General features: G+C 37.7%; 1 protein-coding gene and 1 long non-coding RNA gene across 2 annotated transcripts in view; one reads left to right on the forward strand and one right to left on the reverse strand.

The window, feature by feature from the left end:
* The window catches only part of LOC148904855 (uncharacterized), a 210,401-nt gene that overhangs the window by 50,133 nt on the left and 143,904 nt on the right, over positions 1-16,364 (forward strand). The window lies entirely within an intron of this gene.
* LOC116304919 (uncharacterized) lies at positions 462-9,329 on the reverse strand. The gene is made up of 2 exons (XM_089025142.1): positions 9,192-9,329; positions 462-5,892 (listed from the first exon to the last, which is right to left on the reverse strand). Exon 2 carries the CDS (start codon positions 5,879-5,881, stop codon positions 1,628-1,630), a length of 4,254 nt encoding a protein of 1,417 aa, XP_088881268.1. The 5' UTR covers positions 5,882-5,892; positions 9,192-9,329; the 3' UTR covers positions 462-1,627.

Raw genomic sequence — 16,364 nt, forward strand, 5'->3', positions numbered from 1 at the left:
AATATTTAGAGGGCAAAAACCAAATTTGTTGTATTTTATCAATATGAGTGATTTCCTCTACAGGTTTTTTCCAAGACTGTAGGTGCTGTATAGATGGTCCCTTGCATTGATTTCCTAGAGGAATCGTTCTAGGGGACAAAACAATAGGCAGTCTTTTCTTGCAAAAAAAATCCATTGTTTTGTCCCCCAGAACAATTCCTCTCGGGACTCGGTGAAAGGGGTCTATATGAACTCGAGTTACACTGATTTGGAATATTTGAAACATATACAGTGACAAAACCCTTTTGTTGTCGAGGTACTCATATCAAGATAACACAAGACGAAAATTACGTAACAGCAATGCAATAATCTTGTTAATTTACCTTTTTCCCCCGAATCGACCTTGCTATCGTGACCTTGACCTATGCCCCTCGCAACTTAAATGGGTTTTGCAAGGAATGCATACTGAATAAAACTGCTACTTTTCAAAAAAATGAACTTGCTAATTTTCTAATTATTTTACTCAAAAATGTCCAGAGTAAAAATCAGTCTCTGAATTGTATAAGAACAATAGGTAAGTTACGAGCTTTATATGAAACGACTGAAGAAGAGTGCCAATGGGCCTTTCACAACTTCAAGTCGAATATGAGCCAGCTCAACTAGAAACTGTGGACTGCTGTCTCTGAATTGAATACTTGTCCTGAGTGAATTGGATACTTGTCCAACTTGTCTAATTATTTCATTCAAAATGTCCAGAGTAAAAATCAGTCTCTGAATTGCCCTATTTCACTATGACGTCACATCAAAACAATCTGTTGTTTAAACGCAAAGGATCATGGTCGTCGGAGGGGGTTAAATCAACGCAAATCCACCGAAAATTGTTCTAAAACCCGTATCAATCCACGAAGAGAAGTAGAATAGCCAGCAAACGCACAGAATATTTTTTAGTACATGTTAACACATATTATATCTGAAAACCAGGCCATTTTAGATCATACTGTTTCGCTAGGAGCAAATTTTGTCGAACTTTCTATTGGATTTGGCGATTCTATCCTCCACATAAACAAGTAGTGACGTCATAGTGAATTAGGGGAATTAGATACTTGTCCAATGATCATCCTCATTGGGTTGTTATGCCAACTGGATCGTCACATCATCACCCATCAAAAAGAAAGGAGCCCAATACTTTGGTTCACTGTATTGTGGCGTTTTTCTCATGTCGTTCATCGTCCGATATTTCAATCTCATCTTTACTGTGCTAATGTTTGAACTGGATCGCAACATCATCACCCATCAAAAAGAAAGGAGTCCAATACCTTGGTTCACTGTATTGTGGCGTTCTTCTCATGTCGTTCATCGTCCGATATTTCAATCTCATCTTCATTGTGCTAATGTTTGAACTGGATCGTAACATCATCACCCATCAAAAAGAAAGGAGCCCAAAACCTTGGTTCACTGTATTGTGGCGTTCTTCTCATGTCGTTCATCGTCAGATATTTCAATCTCATCTTTACTGTGCTAATGTTTGAACTGGATCGTAACATCATCACCCATCAAAAAGAAAGGAGCCCAAAACCTTGGTTCACTGTATTGTGGCGTTCTTCTCATGTCGTTCATCGTCAGATATTTCAATCTCATCTTTACTGTGCTAATGTTTGAACTGGATCGTAACATCATCACCCATCAAAAAGAAAGGAGCCCAATACTTTGGTTCACTGTATTGTGGCGTTCTTCTCATGTCGTTCATCGTCAAATGTAGGCTTGTACTTGCGCTCTTGCCGTCCTTCAAATGTGTGTAAAATTTTACCATAAACTCACGAGTAGCTTGGTCATCGATGGCCCACAGAGATCCCACAACTGCACGAGCACCTGACGCAAGAAAGGCTCGACACATGCCGATTACTCCCTCACTCTTTATTTCACCACGTCCACTGTGACAACAGCTTAACACAATTAATTGTGCACCTACTTGAGCCTGCTGTACTTCAGCCATGGTCAGCATGTAATCTTCTTCATCTGGGATCTTTGTTGCTCTTATTTCTGGAGAAGGTGCAAGTACGATGGTAGCTTTTGACAGGATACCATGTGCAGCAATGTGAACAACAGATACTCCTTGTCGTAGCTTCTCCAGGACCGCAGGCTTTGTAGCGACGGCTGCCAATAATGGACGAACACCAAGAATGCAGGCAGTATCTAATGCCTCGTCTAGTGCGCCTTCTAAGTAGCCTACGTCCTTTTCTGTTCCATCCATCATGACTCGACCAACCAAGGGACCACCAATAATTAGTGCACCTGTGCTGGAGTGATGCTCCACTGGGCATTCTTGGAGAAGCTTTAAAGATGTTATCGAAGGAGCCAATCTAATTCGCTTTGTCTCTGATAGATATCGTCCCGTATCTGGGTCCCGTAGGGCAGCAAATGGTACTTTGTACAAGGGACCTTCAGGAATAATGACAATCTCCTCTTGTTTGATCAAGCACTTGATATTGTGTATTAACTTGTGGTACAATATTTCCAAGCCGCTGGTCAAGCTGCTCTCATCGATGTTTTCGAATTGTGATGGATTTCCTCTGCTTCCACAAGCAGAACGGTATTGGTCTGAAAAAAAGTTCTCTTTCTGTCGAGTCAACAGCTCTGTTAATTCATCTTCCTTGCGATTCTTCTTCTTTTCAAAGTAGTGCATGTGATCTAAAGATCTGTCCTCACAGTTGACTACTTGACGCACTTTGATATCGTCAAATGTTTTATCAACAAGCTTGTCTAAGCATGCTTCACGATATTCCAAAAGCTGGACTGAACATTCAAGCTCGTTGCCTGCTTCTATTAGAAACGTACACAACTCCTTAAAATACGTTACATAAAACAGAAGAGTGTAACTACTGCTGGATACAAGGGACTGAACATCAGCGTAATGCAAACCCTCTTTAGCAATTGGTTCTTTCGTCATTCCATAGCTTAACACAAGGAGATCTTTCAAGGCTTTTGCACGGTAATGGTCCGACAACACCAGAGCTTCTTCTTTATTATTTTTATCAATAAGAACCTTCAAAAGCATCTTGGAAGTCTCTACTATATTTCGGTCAATAAAAGCTATTTTAAAACGATCGTTTTGTGCTAGATGATCAAAGATAAATTCAGAATGCTTTAAGGAATCCTTGAATGACTTCTCCGCCTCCTCAGTTTGCCCTAGGTTATAATAGGCTTTGCCAAGTCCATAGTGACAATTTGCCACAAATGTTGTTTTGTCGCCATCTACCAGTGCACCATTTAATGCTTCTTTGTAACATTCTATAGCTTTATCGTACTGACCAAGGAAAGCATGCACTTGTGAGATACCTGCCTTGAAATACGAGAAAATAGAAAGTTTATTATTTGTGTGTGTTTCTGTGGCAGTTGCCATACCGTCTTCCAGACATAAAAGGGCTTCCTCATATTCACCTTGCGATAAATGGTGTTCACAGCGCTTAATACAATGAAATATTCCTTGAGTGCAAGCATCTGCGCATGCAGTCTCAAATAAACTTGTATAAGTCGCATCGTCCATGACCTCTTCAAATATACCAACCTCCCAATTAACAATGTGAAGATTAGACTTGAATCTTAAGTTACTAACGTTCCTCTTGTCCTTAAGATCCTTCTCCATGCTCATGCCTTTTCTAAAATATGTATAAGCATCATCATATTTTCCGCCTTTATGATTGACAGACCCCAAAATATCATACGCACTTATTTCAGCTACTTTATCACCAGATTCTTGTGCAATGGCAAGACATTTCTCAAGGTATAATATAGCATCATCATATTCTTCCTTTTTGAAGAGAAAAACACCCAACAACATGTACCCATCTATCTCAGCCTTTTTATCACCATATTCTTGTGCAATAAACAGAAATTTTTCAACGTAGAATATAGCATTATCATATTCTTCCTTTTTGAAGAGAGAAACACCCAACAACATGTACGCATCTATCTCAGCCTTTTTATCACCATATTCTTGTGCAATAAACAGATATTTTTCACCGTAGAATATAGCATGATCATATTCTTCTTTATGCAAGTGGGCATTCCCCAACGTCATGTACGACTTCAGCTCGACAACTTTATTACCAGATTCTTGTGCGGTGGCAAGACATTTCTTACTATAATATATAGCATCATCACATCTGTCTTTCTTCAAGTGCGCATCCCCTAACATAATGTACGCGTACATCTTAACCTCTTTATCACCAGATTCTTGTGCAATGGCAAGACATTTCTTACTATAATATATAGCATCATCACATCTGTCTTTCTTCAAGTGCGCATCCCCTAACATAATGTACGCGTACATCTTAACCTCTTTATCACCAGATTCTTGTGCAATGGCAAGACAATTTTCAAGGTATAACATAGCATCATTATATTCTTTTTTCTTCAAATGGGCATTCCCCAACGTCATGTACGACTTCATCTCGACAACTTTATCACCAGATTCTTGTGCCATAAAGAGACATTTCTTACTATAAGATATAGCATCATCATATTCTTCTTTACTCAAGTGGGCAATCCCCAACGTCACGTACGACTCTATCTCGACAACTTTATTACCAGCTTCTTGTGTGATAAACAGACATTTCTCACTGTAAAATAAAGCATCATCATATTCTTCTTTATTCAAGTCAACTTTTCCCAACGTCACGTACGACTTCATCTCAACCTTTTTATTACCAGATTCTTGTGCAATAAACAGACATTTCTTAGTATAAGATATAGCATCATCACATCTGTCTTTCTTCAAGTGCGCAATTCCTAGCGTATTGTATGCATACATTTGAACCACTTTGTTATCAGATTCTTGTGCGATGGCAAGACATTTCTCACTGTAGAATATAGCATCATCATATTCTTCTTTACTGAAGTGGGCTTTCCCCAAAGTCCTGCAAGCCGTCATTTCGACAACTGTATCACCAGATTCTTGTGCGATGGCAAGACATTTCTCACTGTAGAATATAGCATCATCATATTCTTCTTTACTGAAGTGGGCAATCCCCAAAGTCCTGCAAGCCGTCATTTCGACAACTTTAACACCAGATTCTTGTGCGATGGCAAGACATTTCTCACTGTAGAATATAGCATCATCATATTCTTCTTTACTCCAGTGGGCAATCCCCAAAGTCCTGCAAGCCGTCATTTCGACAACTTTAACACCAGATTCTTGTGCAATAAACAGACATTTCTTACTGTAGAATATAGCATCATCATATTCTTCTTTACTCCAGTGGGCAACCCCCAACGTCATGTACAACTTCACCTCAACTTCTTTATTACCAGATTCTTGTGCAATAAACAGACATTTCTTACTATAAGATATAGCATCATCACATTTGTCTTTCTTCAAGTGCGCAATTCCTAGCGTAGTGTACGCATACATCTCGACCACTTTATCACCAGATTCTTGTGCGATGGCAAGACATTTTTCACTGTAGAATATAGCATCATCATATTCTTCTTTACTGAAGTGGGCTTCCGCTAACATACAGCAGGCGCCCATCTCGACAACTTTATCACTATATTCTTGTACTATGGCAAGACATTTTTCACTGTAGAATATGACATCATCATATTCTTTTTTTATCAAGTGGGCCATCCCTTTTTGCAAGTACTCATTTGCATCAGCCATCTCTTCTTCCTTATCAACCGATTCTTCTTCTTCTTCGCTACCCCTGGAATCACCCATGGTGTTGGCCATTAACGAAATTAAAGCATAAGTACAATGAAAAAGGAGTCCCGAATCCCTTTTTTCCTGGGCTACTTCTAAGCACTCTTTATACAGACATATCCGTTGTTCTGCATTCAGTCCAAGGTCCAAGAACGTTGCAGAAGCAACCGCAAACCAAGCAAGTGAAATATTCCTGTTCCTCATGATGCTGTAATCTAAAAAAAAAAAGAATATGTTTTTTATACGAGTCATACGATCCATCCTCTTACAGTTCTCATGTTTTACTTTTTTGTTTGATAACTATGATTGCACATTTTTGTTTTGGTCTATTTTCATCTTACATGGTTCTTGCCTTGCTTGCTCTGAGATCAAGATCGATTTATTTTCTTAGATTAACTTAATTACTCATAATGGTGGTCATTTCGATTCATTTCATCATCATATAAAAAAGTGAGAGTCAAACCCTTACTCTTAGGAAATTTGAGAGTTAGCCGTACACTGGCTTAGATCATGCAGCCCAGAGGTTGTCCGAAGAGGGTTCGATCTGTGAGTTAGCCGTAACCTGACTTAGATCAGCCCCGAGGTTGTTTCAAGGTTCGATCTGTGAGTTAGCCGTGCCCTGACTTAGATCTGCCCAGAGGTTGTTTCAGGGTTCGATCTGTGAGTTATCCATGCCCTGACTTAGATCAGCCCAGAGGTTGTTTCAGGGTTCGATCTGTGAGTTAGCCATGCCCTGACTTTGATCAGCCCAGAGGTTGTTTCAGGGTTCGATCTGTGAGTTAGCCACGCCCTGACTTTGATTAGCCCAGAGGTTGTTTCAGGGTTCCATCTGTGAGTTAGCCACGCCCTGACTTTGATTAGCCCAGAGGTTGTTTCAGGGTTCCATCTGTGAGTTAACCATGCCCTGACTTTGATTAGCCCAGAGGTTGTTTCATATCATATTTTATATTAGTTATAAATATTTCTTAAGGACTAGTGCACGTGCGTATTTTAAACGAGTATGTGAAATGCTCCTAGGCGTTATGTGGATAAATAAACTAGCAGTAGCAGCAGCAGCAGTAGTATAGGAAATCGCACGATCTCGAGTACAATTGGGAAATTAATAGACACGAGCAATGTTTTGAAAGTTCTTGTAATTGCACGAGCCTTTAGGCGAGTACAATTAAAGAACTTTCAAAACATTACGAGTGTCTATTAATTCGAAATTGTACGAGAAGATCGTTTTAGTAAAAAATGCGAAGTGTGACGTGGGATGTTTTTCCCGATGACTGGGATGGGGCGGACTAGCTCGTCCCACGTACACACATGTAGACCTTTATGGATTCTCTGGTCTTTTATTCGCTTGGTTGTTTTCTTCACTCTTCTACTCTTAGTGTGAATTTGAACACGAACTCGAACTCAAAACAACTAACTCTTAGTGTGTGCTACAAGCACTTAAGTATTATTTGTGGTCTATAGAAAGTGACGTCAAGCCGATAATGACCTGACGCTAACTGTGATTGGTCAATGCGACTCAGAGGAGTTAATGAGCTAGTTCCCAATTCCCGAGGAGGAATTTGAACTAACCCAAATTCCTATGATTTACTCAACTCTAAATCGCATAGATCATACAGTAGTCGCTATACACTTAACTTAACTAATTACCACTTGAAGGTGATTCAAGTTTGAAACAAAAATGAAGGAGATTATTGAGACTAAAGTTGGGGCGTCAATAGATTGTTGACACACCCTATTATGCAGTACTATCAGAGAACAAAAGCTTTAGAGATGTCAAAAGTGAATAGAATGTTTGCTCAGATGGCCAACAACTCCACGTGCTGAGCTGTCGACCTTAACCTCAAGCAAACCATTAGGACTGACATTTTGGTTCCGAGAACACGTTTCTTGCTTACCGATCAATTGATTCTGTTTAACTTTGACACGCGTTTCTGTTCTCCCTTGCGACATGTGGAACCAAAATGTCGAGCCTATTCATGTAATCCTAGAAGTAACACTCAGAGCAAATAGACCTACTTTTCTTAATTGATTAATTAATTCCTACTTAAGTTTCGTGCTTGATAATCTGTTTTCTATGGTGATCTATAATAATCAAACTTGGCCAACATTTTGTCCTATGACAGAAGCGACGCCGTTCATCTTTGTCTATTTGGCGGTCGATTTTCAGTCCATCGCGCAACTGAAATGCATAAAAAAGATTAGTTCTTACGGCCTTAAAATTTTACTTATATGTTTTTAAGTACAAAATGATAGAAAGTAATTGTTATGACATTGTTTTGGCCGTGTTGCCATAGCGACTTAATTCGGTACTCCTACGGAGTACAATTAACGCTATTATTGTACTCTTCTCGACCAATCAAAGTCGAGTAATTTTGTTGAGTGTACTATAATTATTATTATCAGGGTCTTTTCCTTTTCTAGCATCGTGTATTCTTCTGAGTGATCGATATTTAGGATCATTCCAGGGTTTGACAGAATTGAATGTTTTTAACATTACAGTTTCTGGTCTAATGTGATGTCTGTCCCTTTTCTAGCATCGTGTATTCTTCTGAGTGATCGATATTTAGGGTCGTTCCAGGGTTCGACAGAATTGAATGATTTTTAACATTACAGTTTCTGATCTAATGTGATGTCTGTCCCTTTTCTAGCATCGTGTGTATTCTTATAGATTATGTGGTCGTTCCAGGGTTTGACAGAATTGAATGTTTTTTAACATTACAGTTTCTGGTCTAATATGATGTCTGTCCCTTTTCTAGCATCGTGTATTCTTCTGAGTAATCGATATTTAGGGTCGAAGTTATGTAGAGTGTAACTGTAGAGAGCATATTTTAAATTAAAAATATTAAAAAATATTGATTTAAAAATATGTTTAAGACTAACTATGTTAAGACTTAGTGCCATGCAACCAACTCAAAAATGATCAACTATAAAGTACCTACTATATCTTCTAGTGAAGCCCTCAAAGCGATCAGTTTTGATCTCGGGGAAAACTAGACATAGACGACTTTCATAACTCAGTTTTTTCAGATAGAGAAAATGAAGCCTTTTAACCAGAAACTATTAATGCTATCTGAGAAAATACTTCACAAAAACTATTTCCAGAAAATTTTGTAGAATTTGACTGCATACCAAAGAAGTTATGAAAGAACGAAAATAGAGAGTTTTGTATGTATTTATCACTGGAAGCCTTGGTGGCCTCGTTTTGGTGCATTTTCAAAACTTCAAATGCTTACATCTCGTAAAGGATTTATTACTTTAAGTAGAAACTCTTATCTAAATCAACAAGATCAATGATTTAAAAGGGTTTTCACTCCAAAAACATTGATTTTCAACGTTTATGCAAATTAGCAGCAGCCAGTTATGAAAGTCGTGTATGTGTCTAAATAAATAAATAAATAAATAAATAAATAAATAAATAAATAAATAAATAAATAAATAAATAAATAAATAAATAAATAAATAAATAAATAAATAAATAAATAAATAAATAAATAAATAAATAAATAACTTACTATACCTTGAGCTGCGGTTATATGGTGGAATGAAAGATGAATTTGGAGCAGTTGAGAGCAAAAGCTTCTATTTATGTAATGGTTTAGAAGCAGCTTTCTATTGTGAAGAGTGTTCCGTGCTTATCCGATTACTTAGGTTTGATTTACTGTTCTTGAAGTATGCTTTCAACTTTCAACTTTGAAGGGTGTTCCTGTCCATCGAAAATGACATATGACGTCACAGACAAGGCGTGTGCGCATGCTCACTGATGAGTAGCAAAAAAGATCCAAAAATAAATCACACGAAAATGATCATCATATTCTTTGCTTATTATTCCTAATTCGCTCTTTTTGAATTTGTTTATTTTTCACTCATTTCCTTTTTTTCACTCATTTGGTTTTATACATGACAACCTTCTTGCAATTTGGTGTAGATATATACAGTAGCGTAGCGAGGGGGGGCACGTGCCCCCCCCCCCCTCAAATTTTTAAACAACTTTTTCGAAAAAAATAAAAAAACAAAAACAAAACATATTAAACCAAAACGAAAGAGGAAAATAGATTATTGCAACCTAGGAAAGTGCGCTGTATAAATCAGTTTATACCAATACGAATTTGTTTCTTTTTTGTTTGCGCGTTTATTCGTTTATTTGTTTTATGGGGGGAGAAGTAATTTTTTTCTTTTTGGGTCAGTGCCCCGCCAGCTCGCCCCCGCTCGCTACGCCCCTGGATATATATATTTGTCAAATATTGATTTTAGTTTCAAGTGACATTATTGTAGTTTCATAAACACCAACTCTATGAGCTTCAATCAAAAAATGAATCACTGAAACAACTTTATTTACTGAGTGTCACAAGTAGTATTTTTCACTGAAAAATATAAGGCCTTGCATCTATAAATTTAACATCAAATGCTTCATATATACTGCTCTTTTGTTCTTTGATTTTAAGACATAAATATATAAATTATCCTATATATAAATGTGAACTCAGTACTGACCACTTCTCGTAACTCTTTAAGAAGCATTTACCGAGTCGTGCTATTTAGGGGCTCATGTATTGTATCTGAAACTTGAAACCAAAAACTTGAATCTTGAAACTTCAGTTAAAACTGAAAGCATTTTGTTGCCCTTTCGATGTTTTACCTTAACTCACATAATGGGCTTCCTGTGGAAACATATTTCACTAGTACCCATTAACGCTCATCTCTAATCATCAGAGAGCCCGCAGTCGTTATCACTTTAAAATATGGAAACTCCAAATAACATGTAGCAATGTTTGACGTACGTAGTTAACTAAAGATGACTGGACTTCCTGTGGAAAGAATTTTACTAGTACCCAGTTCCGCTCATCCCTAATTATCATAGAGCCCGCAATCGTGATCAGGTAAGGAAACCGCCCCAAATAACTCGTAGCAATGCTGTGCACTAGAGATGACTGGGCTTCCTATGGAAAGTACTTTACTAGTACCCAGTTCCGCTCATCACTAATTATCATAGAGCCCGCAATCCTGATCAGGTAATGAAACCGCGCCGAATTACTCGTACCAATGCTGGCGCACAATGCTGGCAACTAGAGATTTTACCAGTACCCAGTTTCTCTCGTCTCTAATAACCACAGATAGCCCGTAGTCAAAAGATACACCTCCACAGACTGGCGCACTGGCAATCCAAGTGAATAGATAAACGATATGTAGGTCTTTCTTAGCTTTGGCAATCATATCGAAACGATGTGTTGGCTTTTGTTAACATCATGTCCATTCTTGTTTTTGTCATCTATAAGTCGTTTTCTCTCTGGGTCTGATGACCTTCTTTGCACTGATTTCTTTCTCCTGGATAAGATGAAGATATTATTGAACCAATATGGAAGAATTAGGCTTAAGTTTCATTTGTCTTTTTTCAAGTAGGCATCACCCAACGTCCTGTACGCAATTATCTTATCTTTTTTATCACCATATTTTTATGCGAAGGGAAGACATTTCTCACTATATAATATAGCATCATCATATTTTTCTTTACTGAAGTGGGCATCCGCTAACATAAAGCAGGCGCCCATCTCGACAACTTTATCACTATATTCTTGTACTATGGCAAGACATTTTTCACTGTAGAATATGACATCATCATATTCTTTTTTTATCAAGTGGGCCATCCCTTTTTGCAAGTACTCATTTGCATCAGCCATCTCTTCTTCCTTATCAACCGATTCTTCTTCTTCGCTACTCCTGGAATCACCCATGGTGTTGGTCATTAACGAAATTAAAGCATGAGTACAATGAAAAAGGAGTCCCGAATCCCTTTTTTCCTGGGCTACTTCTAAGCACTCTTTATACAGACATATCCGTTGTTCTGCATTCAGTCCAAGGTCCAAGAACGTTGCAGAAGCAACCGCAAACCAAGCAAGTGAAATATTCCTGTTCCTCATGATGCTGTAATCTAAAAAAAAAAAAGTATATATATTTTTATACGAGTCATACGATCCATCCTCTTACAGTTCTCATGTTTTGCTTTTTTGTTTGATAACTATGATTGCACATTTTTGTTTTGGTCTATTTTCATCTTACATGGTTCTTGCCTTGCTTGCTCTGAGATCAAGATCGATTTATTTTCTTAGATTAACTTAATTATTCATAATGGTGGTCATTTCGATTCATTTCATCATCGTATAAAAAAGTGAGAGTCCCCCCTCACTCTTAGGAGATTTGATAGTTACTAGTGCCCTGACTTAGATCATGCAGCCCAGAGGTTGTCCGATCAGGGTTCGATCTGTGAGTTAGCCGCAACCCGACTTAGATCAGCCCAGAGGTTGTTTCAGGGTTCGATCTGTGAGTTAGCCGTAACCTGACTTAGACCAGCCCCGAGGTTGTTTCAGGGTTCCATCTGTGAGTTAGCCGCGCCCTGAATTAGATCAGACCAGAGGTTGCTTCAGGGTTCTATCTGTGAGTCAGCCATGCCCTGACTTAGATCAGCCCTGAGATTGTTTCAGTGTTCGATCTGTGAGTTAGCCGTAACCTGACTTAGATCAGCCCTGAGGTTGTTTCAGGGTTCCATCTGTGAGTTAGCCGCGCCCTGAATTAGATCAGACCAGAGGTTGTTTCAGGGTTCAATCTGTGAGTAAGCCATGCCCTGACTTTGATCAGCCCTGAGATTGTTTCAGTGTTCGATCTGTGAGTTAGCCATGCCCCGACTTAGATCAGCCCAGAGGTTGTTTCAGGGTTCGGTCTGTGAGTAAGCCATGCCCTGACTTTGATCAGCCCAGAGGTTGTTTCAGGGTTTAATCTGCGAGTTAGCCATGCCCTGACTTTGATCAGCCCAGAGGTTGTCTGATCAGGGTCTTTTCCTTTTCTAACATCGTGTGTATTCTTATGGTCGTTTCAGGGTTTGACAGAATTGAATGTTTTTTAACATTACAATTTCTGGTCTAATGTGATGTCTGTCCCTTTTCTAGCATCGTGTATTCTTCTGAGTGATCGACATTTAGGGTCGTTCCAGGGTTTGACAGAATTGAATGTTTTTTAACATTACAATTTCTGGTCTAATGTGATGTCTGTCCCTTTTCTAGCATCGTGTATTCTTCTGAGTGATCGACATTTAGGGTCGTTCCAGGGTTTGACAGAATTGAATGTTTTTAACATTACAGTTTCTGATCTAATGTGATGTCTGTCCCTTTTCTAGCATCGTGTATTCTTCTGAGTGATCGATATTTAGGGTCGTTCCAGGGTTTGACAGAATTGAATGTTTTTAACATTACAGTTTCTGGTCTAATGTGATGTCTGTCCCTTTTCTAGCATCGTGTATTCTTCTGAGTGATCGATATTTAGGGTCGAAGTTATGTAGAGTGTAACTGTAGAGAGCATATTTTAAATTAAAAATATTAAAAAATATTGATTTAAAAATATGTTTAAGACTAACTATGTTAAAACTTAGCGCCAAAACTCAAAAATGATCAACTATAAAGTACCTACTATATCTTCTAGTGAAGCCCTCAAAGCGATCAGTTTTTCTCTCGGGGAAAACTAGACATATACGACTTTCATAACTTAGTTTTTTTCAGATAGAGAAAATGAACCCTTTTAACCAGAAACTATTAATGCTATCTGAGAAAATACTTCACAAAAACTATTTCCAGAAAATTTTGTAGAATTTGACTGCATACCAAAGAAGTTATGAAAGAACGAAAATAGAGAGTTTTGTATGTATTTATCACTGGAAGCCTTGGAGGCCTCGTTTTGGTGCATTTTCAAAACTTCAAATGCTCACATCTTTTAATGGATTTATTAATTTAAATAGAAACTCACACGCCTTATCTAGATCAACAAGATCAATGATTTAAAAGGGTTTTCACTCCAAAAACATTGATTTTTAATGTTTATGCAAATTAGCAGCAGCCAGTTATGAAAGTCGTGTATGTGTCTAAATAAATAAATAAATAAATTACTTACTATACCTTGAGCTGCGGTTACATGGTGGAATGAAAGATGAATTTGGAGCAGTTGAGAGCAAAAGCTTCTATTTATGTAATGGTTTAGAAGCAGCTTTCTATTTTGAAGGGTGTTCCGTGCTTATAATAATAATAATAATAATAATAATAATAATAATAATAATAATAATAATAATAATAATAATAGTGAACCTCATTTTGGACGCTCTTGGAGGATGGTCTAAAGAGATGGAGCCTGAGATGAAGAATATCTTTGGAGCAAGATACAAAGATGTATTACTCAGAATGCAGAAAGCGGTATTAAGCTGCACAGTGAACATTGCAAGAACATTCAAATTAATCACATCTTAAGGACATTTCAAACATTCCAAGTATTTAAACTGCATCTTAAGAACATTAATAATTGGTTTTAAGTGATTGTATATATTATTAATCCTGTCATGCTGGTAGGTTACGAAATTACGCCCTATCTAGCTTACCTAATTAGCATTCAAACGTGTTTACTGCTGATAATAATAATAATAACTTTATTTATTTATATAGCCCTATTTCCATAAAAAGCCCAATAGTGCTTAACAATTATAAAAATAAATGAATAAGAATTTACAATTATGTATCACTAACGTATTGAAATAAATAAATATCTATCTTATAAGTATATTCAAAAATAGTTTATCCAAGTATAAATTATAAATTATATATATATATATATATATATATATATATATATATATATACATTGGCTATATAATTATACTTAAGCAAATGCTTCCTTAAAAAGGTAAGTCTTAATTAAGGACTTAAAACTGGAAACTGAACCAGCAGTCTTGATATCATGAGGCAAAGAATTCCATAAATAAGGGGCAGCATAATAAAATGCTCTATATCCATAAGATCGTAAATTATAACTAGTCATGACTAAATTATTACTTGATGACGATCTAAGAGTACGTCTAGGTTTATAGATATTAACTAGATCAGATATATATCCTGGAGCCTGTCCATTAAGGGCATTAAGGTCCATTAAGGGCTTTATATGTTAATAGTAATATCTTATATTTAATCCTCTGTTTGACTGGTAGCCAATGTAAATCGTATAAAATAGGTCTTATATGTTCATACTTGCGAGTAAGGGTTACTATACGAGCAGCTGAATTCTGAACCTTCTGTAAACGTTCGATAGCATAGTCTGGTAGTCCAAATAAGAGAGAATTGCAAAAATCTAACCTAGATGTAATAAGTGCATGGACTAATGTTTCTGCAGACTTGCGAGTAAGATATTTTCTTATTCTACTAATGTTCCTTAAGTGATAGAAGCATGTTTTGCAAATGTTGGTCCATACACAAAGTTGAATCCATCAGTGCTCCAATGTTACGAACTTCAGCTGCTGTGTGGATTACATCACCACATACTGACAGCGATTTCAGAGGTGGTTGAGGACGATGGCGTGCATTCAATAGTAACAATTCTGTTTTGTCTGTATTAAGCTTGAGGTTGTTCCAAGTCATCCATGCATCGACATCTCGTACACACGTCTCTATCCTAGATCTTGCCACATTCATTTCTTCTGCACAGTTGACTTTAAAGGTGATGTACAGTTGAGTGTCATCAGCATAGAGATGATACTCCAAATCATGACGCCTAATGAGGTCTCCTAGAGGCGAAATGTACATAGAAAATAGTACAGGTCCAAGTACACTCCCTTGTGGGACCCCAAAGGGAAGAGGTCGTACTGTTGATTCACCATTGGGGACGTTGATTGTCAATGTTCTATCAGAGAGGTAAGATTTAAACCAGTTGAGTGCTTTTCCAGCGATCAGTGCCAAACCTTGTTTTTAGACGTTCCAGCAAGATGTGGTGATCTACGGTGTCGAATGCAGCTGACAGATCTAATAGCAGAAGAATAACACATTTCTGACTATCAAGAGCTTTAAGGATCGCACTTTAATCAATGCTGTCTCTGTACTGTGATGTGCTTTATAGGCAGATTGGTAAAGATCATCCAAGTCATTGTCCAATACATGTCGATTAGTTTGAATTGCAACCACCTTTTCAATTGCTTTACTGACAAGTTTGAGGTTAGAAACTGGGCGAAAGTTATTATACTCGCGTGGGTCCAAAGATGGTTTTTTGAGACGAGGCTGAAGAGACGCACACTTCAGGCAATCTGGTACTGTAGCACTTTCTAATGACACATTCACAATCTCTGTTATAACTGGAAGTACAAGCAGGAAACATTCTTTAAGTATATTTGATAAGAGTGGGTCTAGTCTGCATGACTTGGTAGATATCCTCTTTATCAATGAGGAAAGTTCCTCACTTGTAACAGGTGTGAAGGCGTCCAGAGTGTTCAGTCTTACTTTGAGCTAGAAACGTATCCGGTAACGGATTAGTCACCTTGGTACTCAGTTGTGAAAGGCCTTGTCTGATTACATGTATCTTGGATTGGAAGAAATTAGCAAAATTATTAGCAAGAGTATCTCGGCTGAGCTGGTAGTTGGAAATTGTTTCTCAGAGTTTCCTTTATTGAGAGAATCAACAATCTTGAATAATTGATGCTGATCAGATCCACATGATGCTATGAGATCAGAGTAGTATTCCTTCTTTGCATCAGATATAAGGTTGTTTACCAATACAGATTGCTTAGCATACATCTCTCTGTGAACAGATAACCCAGTTGATCTCCATTTCCTCTCTAAGCGGCGACGTTCTACCTTTTGCTTACGGATGTCAGGTGTTAGCCACGGAGCAGCAGGGC

The sequence above is a fragment of the Actinia tenebrosa genome, unplaced genomic scaffold (genome assembly GCF_029948245.1).
Source record: "Actinia tenebrosa isolate PJP-AT-01 unplaced genomic scaffold, QUT_ActTen_1.0 PGA_scaffold9__36_contigs__length_13948895, whole genome shotgun sequence".
NCBI lineage: Eukaryota > Metazoa > Cnidaria > Anthozoa > Actiniaria > Actiniidae > Actinia > Actinia tenebrosa.

Bases quoted from the DNA above. Each gene is read 5' to 3' on its own strand.
- LOC116304919 (XM_089025142.1), bottom strand. From the start codon at position 5,881: ATGAGGAACAGGAATATTTCACTTGCTTGGTTTGCGGTTGCTTCTGCA.